This window comes from Lethenteron reissneri, chromosome 52 (genome assembly GCF_015708825.2).
Source record: "Lethenteron reissneri isolate LAM-NWPU_2019-01 chromosome 52, ASM1570882v1, whole genome shotgun sequence".
Taxonomy (NCBI): domain Eukaryota; kingdom Metazoa; phylum Chordata; class Hyperoartia; order Petromyzontiformes; family Petromyzontidae; genus Lethenteron; species Lethenteron reissneri.
The window spans coordinates 9,477,819-9,494,101 of NC_083830.1; the positions used below are offsets into that span (position 1 = coordinate 9,477,819).

The 16,283-nt window shown below is 50.7% G+C and overlaps 1 protein-coding gene across 3 annotated transcripts in view; it reads left to right on the forward strand.

The window, feature by feature from the left end:
* LOC133355785 (E3 ubiquitin-protein ligase MARCHF6-like) overlaps window positions 1-15,197 on the forward strand; it is a 35,959-nt gene extending 20,762 nt beyond the window's left edge. For 2 of the 3 annotated variants that reach the window (XM_061573137.1, XM_061573136.1), the window contains exons 18-27: window positions 279-359; window positions 587-724; window positions 1,834-2,149; window positions 3,073-3,142; window positions 3,929-4,110; window positions 4,975-5,109; window positions 5,359-5,448; window positions 6,480-6,612; window positions 7,234-7,369; window positions 8,329-15,197. In XM_061573137.1, coding sequence (XP_061429121.1) covers window positions 279-359; window positions 587-724; window positions 1,834-2,149; window positions 3,073-3,142; window positions 3,929-4,110; window positions 4,975-5,109; window positions 5,359-5,448; window positions 6,480-6,612; window positions 7,234-7,369; window positions 8,329-8,404 — 1,357 coding nt within the window. In that variant the 3' untranslated portion in view covers window positions 8,405-15,197. The remainder of the gene's footprint in view (window positions 1-278; window positions 360-586; window positions 725-1,833; window positions 2,150-3,072; window positions 3,143-3,928; window positions 4,111-4,974; window positions 5,110-5,358; window positions 5,449-6,479; window positions 6,613-7,233; window positions 7,370-8,328) is intronic. The other variant, XM_061573138.1, reaches the window with a different exon arrangement.
* Window positions 15,198-16,283: the final 1,086 nt, after the last annotated feature.

Consider the following 16,283-nt stretch of genomic DNA (forward strand, 5'->3'; position numbering starts at 1 on the left):
GGCTATGTACGGTGCGAAAGAAGTTCAACGTACATACGTGCGTGACAAGTTAATTTGATGGGTGCCGCGACGGTGCGAGGGAAAGACTGAAGATGACAAAGCGAGTCGTTGTGAAATGCAGACAAGAGTTGGTCTCGTAAAAAGCAGCCGGTTTACCAAATCCTCATAGCCACCTTCCAGATTAGTTTGTTGTATTTGCTCGTGTGTGTGTTTGTTTGTGGTTTGTGTAAAGTTGTGGTTACTGTGTGTGCATGTTTGTGTGTGCTCGTGTGAGGCAGTCGCAACAACGGAGGGCAGAGGAGTGACGCTTACAACGCCGGGCGGCTAAAACGCAGAAATTGGCACAGTGGGGAGCACAGGTGGTGCATCTTCAAGTCATCTCAGTTGGTCAACCCATGACACCTGGGTCTGTTCAGTGACCTGCCAGCGAGCCTTCGACACTTCACGTGGCCTCAAAGTGCACCTAGCATGGCACAAGCGCCGCGGTGACGTCGCCACCACTTAGTGGTGAATGGCGGTTGTTGTGCCCGTGTATTTATACGTGTGTGTGTGTGGTTCACGTGCGTGCGTGTGCGTGCATGTGCAGTGACGCCCCTGTGAGCGAGCTGTCGCTGGAGCTACTGCTGCTGCAGGTGGTGCTGCCGGCGCTGCTGGAGCAGGGCCACACGCGGCACTGGCTCAAGGGGCTTCTCCGAGCGTGGACGCGCACCGCCGCATACTTGCTGTGAGTGTACACGGCACACAGAACGTACACAGTACACACAGCACACACAGCGCACTGCCCAGCACACACGGTATAGAGCACACACATTACACGCAGCACACATTGCACTGCACAGCACACAACACACACGTTGCACTGCACACGGTACACACAGAACGCGCGCAGTACACACAGCACACAACACACACTGCACAGCACACACGGCACACAGAACGTACGCAGTACACACAGCACACACATTGCACTGCCCAGCACACAAGGCACACACAGAGTGCACGCAGTACACACAGCACACAACACACACTGCACAGCACACACGGTACACAGAACGCATTCAGTACACACAGCACACACATTACACTGCACAACACACACGGTACATTCTAGATTTGAAGCTTTCGTGACTGCAAGGATTCATACTCTTAGGTTTTTTCGGTAAAGTCACGTAGGTAAAAATAAAAATGATAGAAATAAAATTATAAATCACGACGTTTCGGAGGCAACACAAGTCTCCGTCATCAGGTGGGACCGTCACAGCTAGATTTACTGTATCACCTGTGACGGTCCCACCTGATGACGGAGACTTGTGTTGCCTCCGAAACGTCGTGATTTATAATTTATTTTTATTATAATTTCAAATTAGTTTTATTTTATTATTTATTTTTACCTACGTGACTTTACCGAAAAAACATAAGAGTACACACGGTACAGAGTACACGCAGTACACACAGCACACATTGCGCACTGCACAGCACACACCGTAGTGCACAGCGCACACAGAGCTGCAAAGGAGTGTTTGTCACGTGGCGTTCAAATTAAATTTGTTAATTCTTCCCCTTATTCCCTTTTATGTTCATTATCTTCTTCCTTACCTTCCCCCCCTCATATAAACTTTCGCTTCTCTGCTAGGAGCTCCCCACCTGGGTAGGGGAGGGAGCCCAATCCGCCCCTCTTTAACAAGCCCGGCTGTGTCGATCTCGGACTTTTGCTTGCGAGATTTATGCCCCCGCCCTCCTCCCCCTTCTGGTTCTGTGTTCGTTGCTACGTACCGGGCTCGCGTCGAGTTGAAATGAAAGCAAATTGACTCCGCTTGCCTCCAATACCCACAGGGACCTTCACTCCTACCTCCTCGGAGACCAGGACGAAGAGAACGAAAACAACGCCGAGAACGCGCGCGAGGAGGAGGAGGACGATGACGACGGGGAGGAGGAAGAGGAGGATGACGATGACGACGACGATGAAGACGACGACGAGGAGGAGGTGGCGGAGGAGGAGGAGCTGCTGCCGCCCCTCCTTGCTGCCGGGCGCAATGGGATCGCCGTCCCCATAGTGGAGGGGCTGCACGCGGCGCACCAGGCCATGCTGCAGCAGGGCGGCCCGACCGAGTTCCAGCCGTACACGCGGCCCCTGCACTTCCCCCTGCGTGTGCGTTTGCCGCTGCTCTGCGCTTGTGACAGCGCTGCGCTGGCTGTAACCCTGCGGTGGACCGGCAGCGGGGTCACTGCACGGGGACACTCTCGTTAATCCGCAAGCCCGTGGCCTGAAATAAACTGGCTCATTAAACTAAGCTATTTTATTTAGAGGTTAATGCCCACCCCGCGATTTATTCTTTCAGAAGCGATCTGGCCACTCACTCACCCCGCCAATAGTTCTCGAAACCACTCACTCACTCACTCAACCAATCATGCAACCGCTCATTCAAAAGCGGAGTAGAGAAAACATTGTTAAACTTAAAAGTAAACTATTTGTATTTTACCAGGTAATGCCCACTGAGCTATATCGCTCTTTTTCAGAAGCGACCTGGCTATCACAAATGATAGCTCAACGAAGTGGCCTATCGTCGCGTGGAAATGTATTGCAGCCGAATACTCTAAACGCGTGATGTTAATTCTAAATGTGGAGGGAAAAACGGAGGACCCGGAGAAAAATCCACGTGCCCACGGGGAGAGAGACTCGCACCCTCCAAATACACAGGTGTCAGAATCGAACACATGACCTGCAAACCAAGCGAGGTAACATCTCGCCACCTTGGCACCCCTTGTAATATGCCTAACCCGAACACGAACCACATGGCATGGGGAAGCCCTCATCCAGCGGTGGATTAACAAAGGGCTCTACATGTACAATGCAAGAGAGCTACAACTTTCAACTCTGTTTTACTGTGATGAGCTCGATGATGGCAGTCGGCAGAACCTCAAATATGCGTGTATGTACGTATGTTGAACTTCTTTCGCACCGTGCGTGGCCAACCGTTCTAATCGGAGGTGTGGGGGAAAGGACGGCAAAATGTGTCCATAATTAAGACGCAGAATGTATCACAAGTACTTTTGTGCCGTGTTGCTCTGCAGATCTTCCTGCTCATTGGCTGCATCTGCCTGACGCTGCTGTCCTCCAGCCTCACGTGCCTCGTCGTGCCAGGTGAGTCGCGCGGCGGCGGCGGCGGCAGCGTCGTGCACGCCTCTTGGCTGCGTTGCCGACCGCCTACCGAAGCTGGAATGACGGAGCGAAGGGAGACGTGGGACGGGGACGGGATTTGTGCCAGAAAAGCACCACGTGTGTGAACGAAATTTAAATTGACTTGGACTTGACATAATTTTCCTTTACCCCCATCTTTTAGTCTAGTTTGTTGTCCTTTCCACGCACCTCCAATTAGCACGATTGGCTACGTACGGTGCAAAATAAGTTCAACATACGTGAATTACCCCATTTGTACGATGGGAACGTATGGAATTCACAGCATCTCAGAAGCCTGTTCTCTTCTAATCACTTGTTGAAGAGTGTCCAAGATTCACAGCCATGTGTAGGACATGTGTTGAATTTAACACAAGCGCATAATTTTACGATTGTGTTGTAGCGTGCGCGCTCGGTCACTCGTTCGCGTGCGTGTCGTATTAGCATTGCCAATGTGGTTAATTGCACTGCGGCCACGATCTCGACAATCCCAGGTAAGATTTGCTAGACATGCATAATGCCAGTACCACCTATAGTACCCATCTTGGTCCTTCACTGGGTTGACACCACAGAATATGGGTAACCTGGCGTGGTAGGCGCTGTGAGAGGCAAATGCGGTATCTGGTGGTGTTAGAGTCACACCAGGCCCTCGCAAGCCGTGCCGGCCTTCGTAGGCGCTCGCTTAACAGCATTTGCTCTATCCGTCACTGTTGCCTCTGTGTGTCCCGTGCGTGTCCCGTGCGCGTTCTGTAGTGTTGGCAGGCCGTTACATCATGAGCATGTGGGCGGGCGGGCTGAAGCTGCACGAGCTGTACACGGCAGCGTGCGGGCTGTACGCGTGCTGGCTGGCGGCGCGCGCCGCCACCGTGCTGGCATCGTGGGCCCCGCAAGGCCGGCGCGTGCTGCTGCAGCGGCTCAAGGAGCGCACGCTCATGGTGAGCGGCCTCGCGCAGGTGGTGGGGGGGGGGGAGGCGCCGCGACATCACGCGAGCGGATTTGTGGCGAGGACCCCCTCTTTTACCGCGTTGCTGGAGATCAATCATTTTACAACGTGTAAAGAAATGCCGACTGGAAGACGAGGTCGATGCTGAATCTGCCATTGATGCTGACATTGGCGCTGGTGTTGCACTTGGTGACGTTGGTGCTGGTGTTGACGCTGGTGCTCATGTTGCAGCTGGTGTTGACATTGGTGCAGGCGTTACAGCTAGTGACGCCGGTGCTGGCGTTACAGCTGGTGGTGCTGGCGTTGACATTGGTGCTGGCGTTACAGCTGGTGACGCAGGTGCTGGTGTTACTGCTGGTGGTGCTGGCGTTGACATTGGTGCTGGCGTTGACATTGGTGCTGGCGTTACTGCTGGTGACGCCGGTGCTGGCGTTACAGCTGGTGACGCTGGTGCTGGCGTTGACATTAGTGCTAGTGTTACAGCTGGTGACGCAGGTGCTGGCGTTGACATTGGTGCTGGTGTTACAGCTGGTGACGCAGGTGCTGGCGTTGACATTAGTGCTAGTGTTACAGCTGGTGACGCAGGTGCTGGCGTTGACATTGGTGCTGGTGTTACAGCTGGTGACGCAGGTGCTGGCGTTGACATTGGTGCTAGTGTTACAGCTGGTGACGCAGGTGCTGGCGTTGACATTGGTGCTAGCGTTACTGCTGGTGACGCAGGTGCTGGTGTTGACACTGGTGCTAGTGTTACAGCTGGTGACACCGGTGCTAGCGTTACAGCTGGTGCTGGCGTTACAGCTGGTGACGCTGGATTCCGATCATGACGTTGACCGCGTGCGGGCGGCGGCTGTGGCAGGTGCTGAAGACCCTGCTGGCGGCGTTCCTGCTGGCGGGCGTCGTGCCCCTGCTGGTCGGGCTGCTCTTCGAGCTGGTGGTCGTGGTGCCCCTCCGCGTGCCGCTGCACCAGACGCCACTCTTCTTTCCCCTGCAGGCACGTGCCCCTTGGCCCTCGTGAGACGGTCGCACGCGCTAGCGCGTTGTAACGTTCCAGTTCGACTCGCGTCCACACCGCAATCGCTCGCTGCTCTAGAAGAGCGGGAAGGACGACTTCTGTTCTGTTTACGTGACAACCCTTACTAATTGGCCGTGTCGGGTGGTGGCGGCAGGTTTGACGACACGTTCATATTTACGCGATCTAACACAAACGCCTCTTATGGACGATGCTTTGTGTTTTGCGCAGGACTGGGCGCTCGGAGTGCTGCACACGAAGATCGTCGCCGCCATCACACTCATGGGCCCCCAGTGGCGGCTCAAGGCTGCGATAGAGCAGGTAATGGCACCTTCGTTCAGCGTCCGTTTCGCGCTTTTCACCAAGTACAGCGCGGTTGCCTTGTCTGCCCAAAGTGTGTGGAGTCATCTTGTCTGGAATGATTGACAATTATGAATGATTTCACTTTGTAACACGATTTTTGTTCCTGGGTAGTTAGTGTTATTTTCTAATTGCTTATGCCTCAAAAGTACAGAAAATGGATATTATTCCTCACAAACTTTGCTTTTGTGACCAGGACTTTATGTGAAGGAATGACACAAATGCACACCACGTTTTTTCATTGAAAATAGATCAATTTCAAAATATCACTGTCCTGGTCACAAAAGCTAAGTTTGTGGGGAATAATAGCCACTTTTTGTACTTTTGAGGCATAAGAAATTAGGAAACAACACTTACTACCCAGGAACAAAAAAAAAATGTTTTGTTACACAGTGAATTTGCAATCATTCCAGGGGCGCCACGGCGGCGAGATGTGAACTACCTTACCTCGTATACAGGAGGTCGTGGGTTCGATCCATAGCCTGGCACCTACATATTTGGAGTTTTTCATGTTCTCTGTCTGTGGTTGCGTGGGCTTTTCTCCGGTTCCTCTGGTTTTTTCCTCTAAATTTATCATCAACATGCGTTGAGAATAGTTGGCCGCTATAAATCTCCACATAAGCCTTGTTGGGTGAACTAGCCATTGCACTGTGGCAGTATGCTGCTGTGTGTCACGAGTGAGTGGTTGGGCGAGTGAGCGAGTGGGTGACTCTTCAAGTGAGTGACTAGTTGCGCGAGTGATCTCGCTCACCGCACCGCAGCAGTATGCTGCTGTGTGTAATGAGTGGGTGGGTGACTATTTGGGTGAGTGACCTCGCCCACCGCACCGCGGCAGTAGTCTGCTGCTGCGTTGTCGTGCGCGCCAGTCCCTGTTGTTGCCCGGCGGCTTCCTGTTGACTGCGCCCGCCACCTCGAGGGGCAGGCGCTGACCGCCCCGTGTGCACACCTGCCGCCCCCCTGCGTGCGTGCGTGCGTGCGTGGGCCCCGCGCAGGTGTACGCCAACGGCCTGCGCAACCTGGACATGCGCGTGCTGCTGCTGGAGCTGACGGGCCCCGTGACGGCCGCCCTGCTGCTCGCGCTCTGCGTGCCCTACGCCGTCTCATTTGGGCTCGTGCCACTGCTCGGTGAGGGCTTGGCGGCCGGGCTCTCTCGCGTCGTCACACGGGGAGGGGAACGTCTCGATTCGCCGCCGCCACTGCAATGCAATGAATTGGTCACGATTCGGAGTCACGAGTCAATTCGAGGATGGATGCTTTATTTGTCTTGTTTGTATCGTCTTTCTCATGGTTACAGGCTCCTGTGTGGCTTTCTGTCCTGTCTGGCTTGTCTTTACTGTCTTTAAAATGGTAACGCCTCTTTGCACTGCCTATCTCCTCTTCTGTTCCCACTCGTTCCATCTTGTTCCGATCTCTCGCGTTCTGCCCCGTTCCAAGCGTCTATCAAAGGAAACGGTTGCATAGAACGTGCATGAAACGAAAATGCTCAGTTTCTATAGCACAGAATAGGATGTATTTTATGCGTAAGGATAATTTTTGAAACAATTCATCACGTGCCTAGTGGCTACATCTGGAGCCTGTGGGGCTCATTTGCGAGTGATTCTGCAAGCCGATTACGTCTGCCGACTCTCCGTGTAAGTCTTGCTCTTCCTTGCCATCGTTTAACCCCACGGCATCTTTGATGTTTGCGCCCCACCTCCCCTGCCCCGCCTCGGCTGCCCCACCTCCCCTGCCGCGCGCCCCCTGCAGGCCTGTCAGCCGAGACGCAGACGCTGGCGGAGCGGCGCGTCTACCCGTGCCTGCTCGGAGGCTGCCTCTTGCTCGGCGTGCTGGGAGCTCAGCTGCGGCAGTTCCGCCGTCTCTACGAGCACATCAAGAATGACAAGTGAGTGGTCACGATCGCCGTCGCGACCAATGGGCACTGAACAGACCTCGGCGCTGCATACATTGTGGACACAACGCCTCGGCAGTAATTTGGGCGTTGTGATGAATGTTAGGTCAATGGGTGGTACAGACTTCAGTGAGCTGCATCTCGAGATAGCCAGTCCGTGTTGAGGATTGCGATCGCTCTTAGAGTAATGGACTGCAGAGGTGATGTGCTTCACTCCCCAACACTAACCATTCTCCCAATAAAGAATGAGCATCGATTTTAAGCTTTCGTAACTGCAGGGATTCATATTCTTGGTTCTTTCGGTAAAGTCACGTAGAAGGGAAATAATAAAATAATAAAAATATAAAATAGTAAAATTCTCACGAAGTTTCAATTGCAACACAAGCAAACATCATCAGGTGTGGAAACCACAGCAAGAAAAAAAACGCCACTTTTTTCTAATTTTCTTGCTGTGGTTTTCACACCTGATGATGATTGCTTGTGTTGCAATCGAAACGTCGTGAGAATTGTATTGTTTTATTTTTATTATTTTATTATTTCCCTTCTACGTGACTTTACCGAAAGAACAAATAATAAAGAATGAGTAATTTAAAGTGTTGGGTTACTTTTAAAAGTAATTGGTCACTGATTACCGATTACTGCACCTCGTACATAGCCAATGGATTAGCACGGTTGGCTATGTATGGTGCGAAAGAAGTTCAACGTACTTTTCACACATACTGGTGGCTTTATTGAAATGTAACATTACCTGTTTTGGTATATTTAAAGTAACAAAGTCTGATTTCTCGATTGACGTGAAAACATTCGTAAAGTTTAACATGTATGAGCTTTTGATATATGCTGTTAAATTGCACCATAACGTTTAGGCTTTGCAACGCGATCCGTACAGGTTGGCTGCCACTCTCCTTCAGTCAGTGTCTCGTCACTCACTTTTATTTCTTTTCTCCAAACAGGTATCTCGTCGGTCAGCGGCTCGTCAATTACGAACGGAAGAGTGGCAGGAGCAGCGCTTTGCCCTCGGACCTGTGACGAGAGCCGTTTTGACTCCCGCCACGCCAAGATGCCCCACTACCCGCCGAAATATTTTCGCGTGCTTTGAATTTTCCGAAACTTGGGATGTGACCGAAGTAAATGTGTGCGCTCGTGTGCGCTCTTGCGCGTCAGCCACTCGGATTCGCGAGCGGACTCTCTCCGCCGCTCCTCGGAACTGGAAAAATCGGCACGGAATTTGTGCAATGTCGTCCTTTACTGCTCGCTACTCTTCTGCGCTCTTTGCCGAACCCCGCATTTGCTGAATTGGGCAGAGGAAGCCGTCGAAGATCTTGAGAGGTTCGCTGCGTTCAGCGGTTCCGCACACGGAGACACAAAGACGCAAGCACGACACAGAGACATAAAAGCAACACACAAACCGGAACTGCAGTTAGGCAGCCTGACCCAGGACAGGGGTGGACTGATTCTCTGCGTGGGATGGCCCCGATGAACCGGCCCCAGAGTAAGGCCGAGGAGCTGTCCGAATTCGCCAAGAAAGCCACGTCCCCTTCTAAATGAAATATTAATGTATGCCGAAGGTTGTGAGCTTGCACAGTTTTATTTAAGGTGCTGCCCTTTTGCGGGGGGTGGGGGGGGGGTAGAACAGTATTGCATGAGGACAGGGGCACCCATTCAGTATTTTTAATGTGGCAGTGACATAAGTGTTTGATCCATGAAACCAGATCCGTTATGTAACGCAACTCACCGGGCCAACGGCAACCTGTGCACGGGGAAACCGTGCGTTCAAAAACTTCCAATTGGTCGAAACGGCTAGAGTTGACGATATACATATAGTGGAAGATATATATATGTGTAGACTGCGTCTCGGCTTGTACGGGCAATGAAATATTTTAAACTTTTCGGCACAGACACCCACCGCCTGCAGTGAGTGCTGCTCGTGCCAAATGCTGACTGCGCCGCCACTCCACCGCGTGGTGGCAAGGATTGACAGTGGACGTTCCCACAAATTTTTAAATGTCACAATCACCCCACGGGAGGGTGGGCGCGGCGCCCCCTCTGAAAAAAAAAGGTCGTCCGGCATCCAGCGTCTGTTGTGTTTGTCTTCGTCGCGCGTCACGTTCTCCCTCGAGGCGTCTTTGTTTTCGTGCCAGGCAGCAACGTGCGCTTGTGTGTGGGATGGTCTCCGTCGCCTCCGGCGCGGTGGGGATAAAGTTGAGAGATGTGCGATGCTGGGAGCAGTCGAGTTGCGCCTGTGCTTTGTTGCTACAGAGCAGAACTACTGACGGGGGGGAACCTTCCGCCGTGCTTGCATCTCTGCCCCCGAGTTTTTTGGTTTGATGTTGGCGAGGGATCCACACCAACATCAAACCCTTGCCGGGGTTGCACCATTCGGGCTCGAGGTGCGAGATAGATCCCTGCTGAACAAAGCAGTTGCAGAGACGGTGGACGGGCACCGGTGTGTTGATCGGGATATTGAGGCAGTACCGCTCAGAGGCTGTGTTCGTGTCCCTCGGGTCGTCACGGTTGGTGGTGTTTGCAGGTGCTACTAACACGTGACGGTCTCACCGCGTGGCTCCACAAAGCAAATTTCTGAATTCGGTCATTTGCACTTTATATCATGTTTTAGGCACTGCAAAGTGAATACAGTAACAACTAAATGTTACACGAGCAATAATCCCACTAGTCCACCTTGCCCAGAGTTCCACACATGGCTCTAAGGGGTCTCTGGCTCTTTGACCCGACACAAGGTGGGTTGAAGGGCCACACATTACGTGCGCATCAGCCACACATTTCCATGACGATGTCACCCAGTCTGGGCCAGCCAGTGTCGACCCCGGTACCAGCCAGCTGGTCCTGTGGCACGTGAATATCCTCGGGCAGGCTTATACATGGAGAAAATACGTGTCCTGACGTATACACGGGGAAACTGTGTGTATATGTAGCCTTGGCAATATCTAAGGCAGCTCTGTAAATCCCGGTCACATGGACAGAGGTAATCGCCTAGTTGATAGCTTAGTGAAGGACCAACCCATGCCTCCACTCGGCTATCCAGACCCCACAGGCCTTCCTTGCTTGCCTAAGCACACCGTAATCGGGGTGGAATTGGATCACTGACAAAGGTTTTCAGTGGAGATTCCAGTTGGCCGTAATTCGCCGTAATCGCCATTCTGGTGGGCTGCATTTGGCAATAATTAGTCGAGATCGGCATAGCCGATTGCTGGGAGAAGTTAGATGTGTAATGAAATTTCAATAGAACCCCGTTGTTTCGCACACATGTTCCGTGGCAGAATCCCCGTGAGAATCCCGTCCGAACAAATTAAGGCTTTTTCAACACGGGAATCTGTGGAAGTATCACAATTCCTACTTGGAAACCACGCAGAGTGGAAATTGTAGGAGTCGCCTAAGACCGTTCCTGTGGGAATTTCCTCGCCGTAATATGTGTACGCTAACGAAATTTTTAACCAAACTGGAGCGGGAACCTTTGCACAGTCAACGTGAACGGTGGCGACAATTGACGAGACTGGGTAACCCCATTTCACCACGCGCGGGTTTCAGCTCGTGCTCGGTCAACGCACGGATGAGCAGCGTTGCCTCCGGTCAAGGCCAGATTCAAATCCATCGCAGCGGGGAACACTCGGATGGAGGCTGACACGAAACAGATTCGGCAGCACTCGAGGGCGAACACGGCAATGGGGTGTGCTCAGTCTGTTCGACCTCCGCTGATGTTGCTCATCACATTCGAACGCGCAGCGTTGACGAACTGCGTGCTATTTTACTTGCGTTTTCATCGGAACCTGGCAGCTTGTGCTGTGTTTGGCCTTTCAAACGTATATATGAAATGTTCGTTCTGGAACAGCTGAAAACTATATGTATGCTAGTTGATTTTTTTTTCTTTCTGTTCGTGGTTAATGTCGTCACTCGCACGGATCACGACACGGTTGCACATGGGGGTGCCACGTGTTTCTCATTCAGTTCCCTGGGAATAGACGTCTTCGTAAATTTCCATCCAGTAAACATCCATGGTTTAATCATTGATTGCCATAGGGATGTTCACTACTACTGGTCCTTGGTGTGCCAAGATTGAGATCAAATTGGCCAGAAGTTTCTCAATCTCCCAGTCCTCGTGACTTTTTACATTTACCAATGTTCCATTCAAGTACCAATTAAGTCTTTACATGTTGCACATACCTGATATATATACACACCAGCTGAAACAATTATATTCCACTTGCATTAATCATGAAAGTACATAACTTGATTGTAATGTTCTAAATTAAAAAAAATAAAGCATGAAGTTACAGAAGTTGCCGTGCCAAGGCTGATCGCAATGCGGATGCCACCCTCTGTAATCCAGCAAAATAGTATTTTTTTCAGTCATTATTTCCATTTTATTTAGCATCGCAATCTGTGCGATCTTATTTCAATGCAGTTTCATCTTTGTTACAGCGGTTCATTGCGATAAACAGAATGGGCAGCTCGTCAGCCAACCAGAGTCGGGCATCGGTCCCTCAAGGCCACGCTCATACATCCGTTCGCTTGTGAATATTGCAACGTGCTTATTTTCTTTACCTACGTGACTTTACCGAAAGAACCAAGAATATGGATCCTTGCAGTCACGAAAACTTCAAGTCTAGAACGTGCTTCTTGGTTGAGGTGGCAGACTGGGGGGGTGGGGTGTCACCCACAAATCCAGAGAGATGTCTGTCCCACCATCTCCGATCCCACGAATTGACCGAGCCTGCTAACTGGTTGCGAGGACACGATCACGTTAATAGTTTATAGCGTACGCAGGCTTAAGAGACGCGCAAGAGCAATTTTTACCTTTGTTTATCAGCGTGAGAACGTTCACAAAAGCTGCGATCGACGCATCAAGAAGTCACGCGGTGGAGCACGCTCGGTGTGCTTCGGTGTCGCCTGTTGCTTTCGAGGAGGAATCCTCCACTTACGTTGATGCATCATTCAGTGTTTCGTCACGGTCGAGTAAAACACAAGACGTGTCTCTCGAAGGAAGGAACGCCACGGATAATCGCGCGTGTTTCCACGACGCGCGGTCGTTGTATAAACCTCGCGTGGCTGTTCGACTATGGGAAGCATTTTGATTGCACAGACCCCTGGGGTACTTGAGATCGATATTATTATTCAAGTGCCCTGCCTGGCGGTCGCAGTGTGTGTGGGGAGAGCGGTCGTGTACCGGTTAGCGAGCTGCTATACGAACCCGGCGACCCGAGTTCGATTTCCGCTCACGGCCAACACCAGTGACGATTATTTGAACCGGTCCTGGGCCTCACCTAGGTCGACTCTGCCTCAAATGAGTATCTGGTGCGATGTGGTAAATATCGCCACTGGGGAGACAAAGGCGGCCGGGCGTGGTGCTGGGCACTCACCCCCTTGTGTGCCGTTCAGGCCTTCATAGGTGCTCGCTAACAGCACTTGCTCCAACAGACTTCCAAGGCTATACGCGGAATCTTTGTCTTGTGTGGTTTTGCCAAGGGTCTCGGCCAAGAAACCCCGATGTGATGTTTAAGCCCCACGATTCCGGCTGAATTTCAGCTGGGACCTGCCCTTGTCGGCGACCCGTAATCTATCCCCGCACCCGGCACAACCACCACCACCACCAACATCGAGTACGCATCTCGCTGCGGTTGTGGCCACTGCAAAGTCGTCATACGCCTCACTCCTGTCCAACAGCGGCCCTGGGGAAAACATTGAGTTGAGAAATTAAAACCCTGCCCACGATGCTTCGTTGTCGAACTCGTCGCGCGCACCTCTGCATGTATCATTAATATCCAACACGTTAATCTTAGCTTGCTTTTTTTTGTCAGCTGATGTGAGATTTGTCATCGGCTGGAGAGAGAGAGAGGATGTTGGCTTGTTTCAAAGCCTTTTGGGGATCCCATAATGTATGGTGTTTCCCCTGTTGTCTGTTTGAAGGGCTATTTTGAAGCGGTGTTCCCTGTCGATGGTTAAATTGGTGTCTTAAGTAATACCGTGTGCAGTCATTTGGTGTTTAGTCGCTCGAGATCATTTTGCTCACCACAATAACCGATATATTACTTGCTCCAGGATCTTTCGCGGCAGCTTGGGGATTCACACGATGTGTGTGAATTGACCTGGTTTGTCTGCAACTTGCTTTACGCTAACACATCCACAATACACGAAGAGGCCTACACGTATGGAAAAAAAAATCGGTGTTTTTACCCTTTCTGGCAATAAAACAGGAGGTGTTAAGATGTCCAAACGCCAAATAGAAAACCTTTTTCAAGGAATGAAGTACTGCATTAACCACACACAGTACTTGCTGTGATGATCGTGCAAACCACGTGCTCTGATAATGATAGCATGTTTGTCTGCATGTTCTACACGGCCACCAATTCAAATTGACCCCTGAACCCAGGGCCCGGCTTACCGTGTGGAGCCTAAGGGCTTGCCTAAATGCAAGCCTTAGCAGGACAGGAGGCTTATACAAGGGGCAGAACAAAACATCAATTTGGCAGAGGCACGACTTGTTTTTACCCTGACATACGCAAACAAAACGTTACGGCATCCACCATTTGAGCAACTGCTGGGGCAAGTGCTGTTAGCGAGCACCTATTACCTGTTGTATATGTTGAACCTCTTTTGCACCGTACGTAGCCAACCGTCGGTGATTACATAAAAGTGCATTCTAAATAACCACCGAGCTAACGTTCTATACACAAATGTGCGTGGCCTCAAGGTGCACATAGCCTGGCACAAGCGTCGTGGTGACGTCCCCGCCACTTTGTGGCGAATGGCGGTTGTTGTATATGAACACAAGTGTGGATGTAAGCAAACATTGGCCCGCTCTCCTGCGTTTTTTCAGGGCTTGCTTTTTTAGGCAGGCCCCATAGGCCCCACCGGGTTAGCCAAGGCTCTCACTCTGGGCTTGATTGAAAAGGGGCAGCAAAACGGGAATTTGTTTAGCAGCATTTTCCCCGGTTTGCCATGAGAGTTAACGCTCTAAAACCACGTTCACTCTGCCATTTTACATGCTAGTGAACGCTTTAAACCCACGATCATGCTTCAATTTTACATTGCGAGTGAACACTGTAAAATGATGCTCACTTTAATTTTACATGCGAGTGAATATGTTCGCTCTGCCGTTTTCGCACAAAAAAAACACTATTGAGAACATTTGAAGCGTTCGAAACGTTGCTACGAAAACGATGCACCCCATGAAGTGTTGTCAAGTTTCCCGACACGACCATTGGCAACGTTTTATTTTGCCATGTGTAAGTAGAAAAAAAATTAACCCGTAAAAACTAAGTTTTTCACTATAAATCCTTTATATGCGTGGCGGCTAGAGTCCTCTCGTCCTCTGGCTTGAGATGGCTGCCACCTATGGGTCAGATGATTGCCTTCCACCATTAAGCAATTGGTATTTAAATATAAAAAAAAAATCCTAAAAAGTGTAACATTTTGGAAAAAAAATTTCACGAAAATAAATTGTCACGCACAACGAGTCTGTGTGCAAAATGTCAGCTCGATTGGACCACGGGAAGTGGGTTAAAAAACGACCGAAAGATTTGCACGGTCCTAAGCGCACAAGCAAGCAAGCAAGTGAACTTAATATAAAGGATTAAAAAAAACTATGATCGGCGGTGGGTATGAATTTGACTGCGGTGCCTCTCCACTTATCCGCTTGTGTTCGAGACTGGTGTTTCAACGTGACCCCCTTGAGCCTCCTTCACTTCCACAAATTTGTTCTTCACAAATGACCGTCGACTCGGAATGCGTACCCCCTCCCCAGTGTGAACATCTCTGCATGCGCCTCCTAAATTAGGAGGAACTTAATTAAAAATTATAAACACGGTTACTGACCGCCTTCGTCGTTAATGTTACGAGGATGAACTCCGCATGGTTTACACCCCCTGGGTTTTTGTTTTGTCGTTGTAATTCTCCACCCTACGTGTGCGTGCGCGCGTGTGAAACTCTACTAATTTTCAAATCCCTTGGATGGGACACCCCAATCGATTGGTAGTCTGGCAAATGGAATTTGGGCAATCTTCGTCTATCGTGTAAGTAGCCAACCGTGCTAATCGGAGGTGTGGAAACGAAACACAAAAACAGTTCTAAAGCAATAATTATTCAGTCTAGATGTAAAAGTCTATAGCTCCAGTGACTTCCTAGTAGCTCCAGTAGCTTCCTGGTAACACTTACAAGGGTAGATCGGGTTTCATTGTCTTCATCAGGGCAGTGATGTTCACCTGCCCTGCTCTATCAATGGGTGTTTGAATCATCTCATCAAATTTACCGACACCTGCAACAACTCAAGGGAGCAACATCAATGATGGCGTACACTCACTTATAAAGGACATTTTTCAGCCCTTCCGCATAACCCTGTTAGGCATATCCGTCAGTATATTGCATGGAATATATTGTTTTCTTTTTGCAGCGTTTTGTTTTGCACGTAATGTAATTGGCTATGTCCCCAGATGTTATGGCTAAACGCGCATTTTTAAAGACCGCTCTGTAGGTGTTTCTGTAGACTCATACTTAGCACAACCTTTGGGGAACGGTGGTGTAGTGGTTAGCGCTACGCTGCGCTACGAACCCGGCGACCCAAGTTCGATTCCCGCTCACGGCCAACACCAGTGACGATTATTTGCACCGGTCTCGGGCCTCTCCTAGGGCGACTCAGCCTCAAATGAGTACCTGGTGCGGTGTGTAAACATCGCCACTATGGAGACAAAGGCGGCCGGGCGTGGTGTTGGCCACCCCACCCTCTCGTGTGCCGTGCCGGCCTTCATAGGTGCTCGCTAACAGCACTTGCCCCAACAGCCTGTTAAGGCTATAGGGGAGGTTGGTGTTTCCAGTCTGTTCATGGCCAATTCCATGTAAAGTCTCTTAGGCAGAGAGCACTTGAGTCTGACAGCCCTTTGAAGGATTAACCAAAACC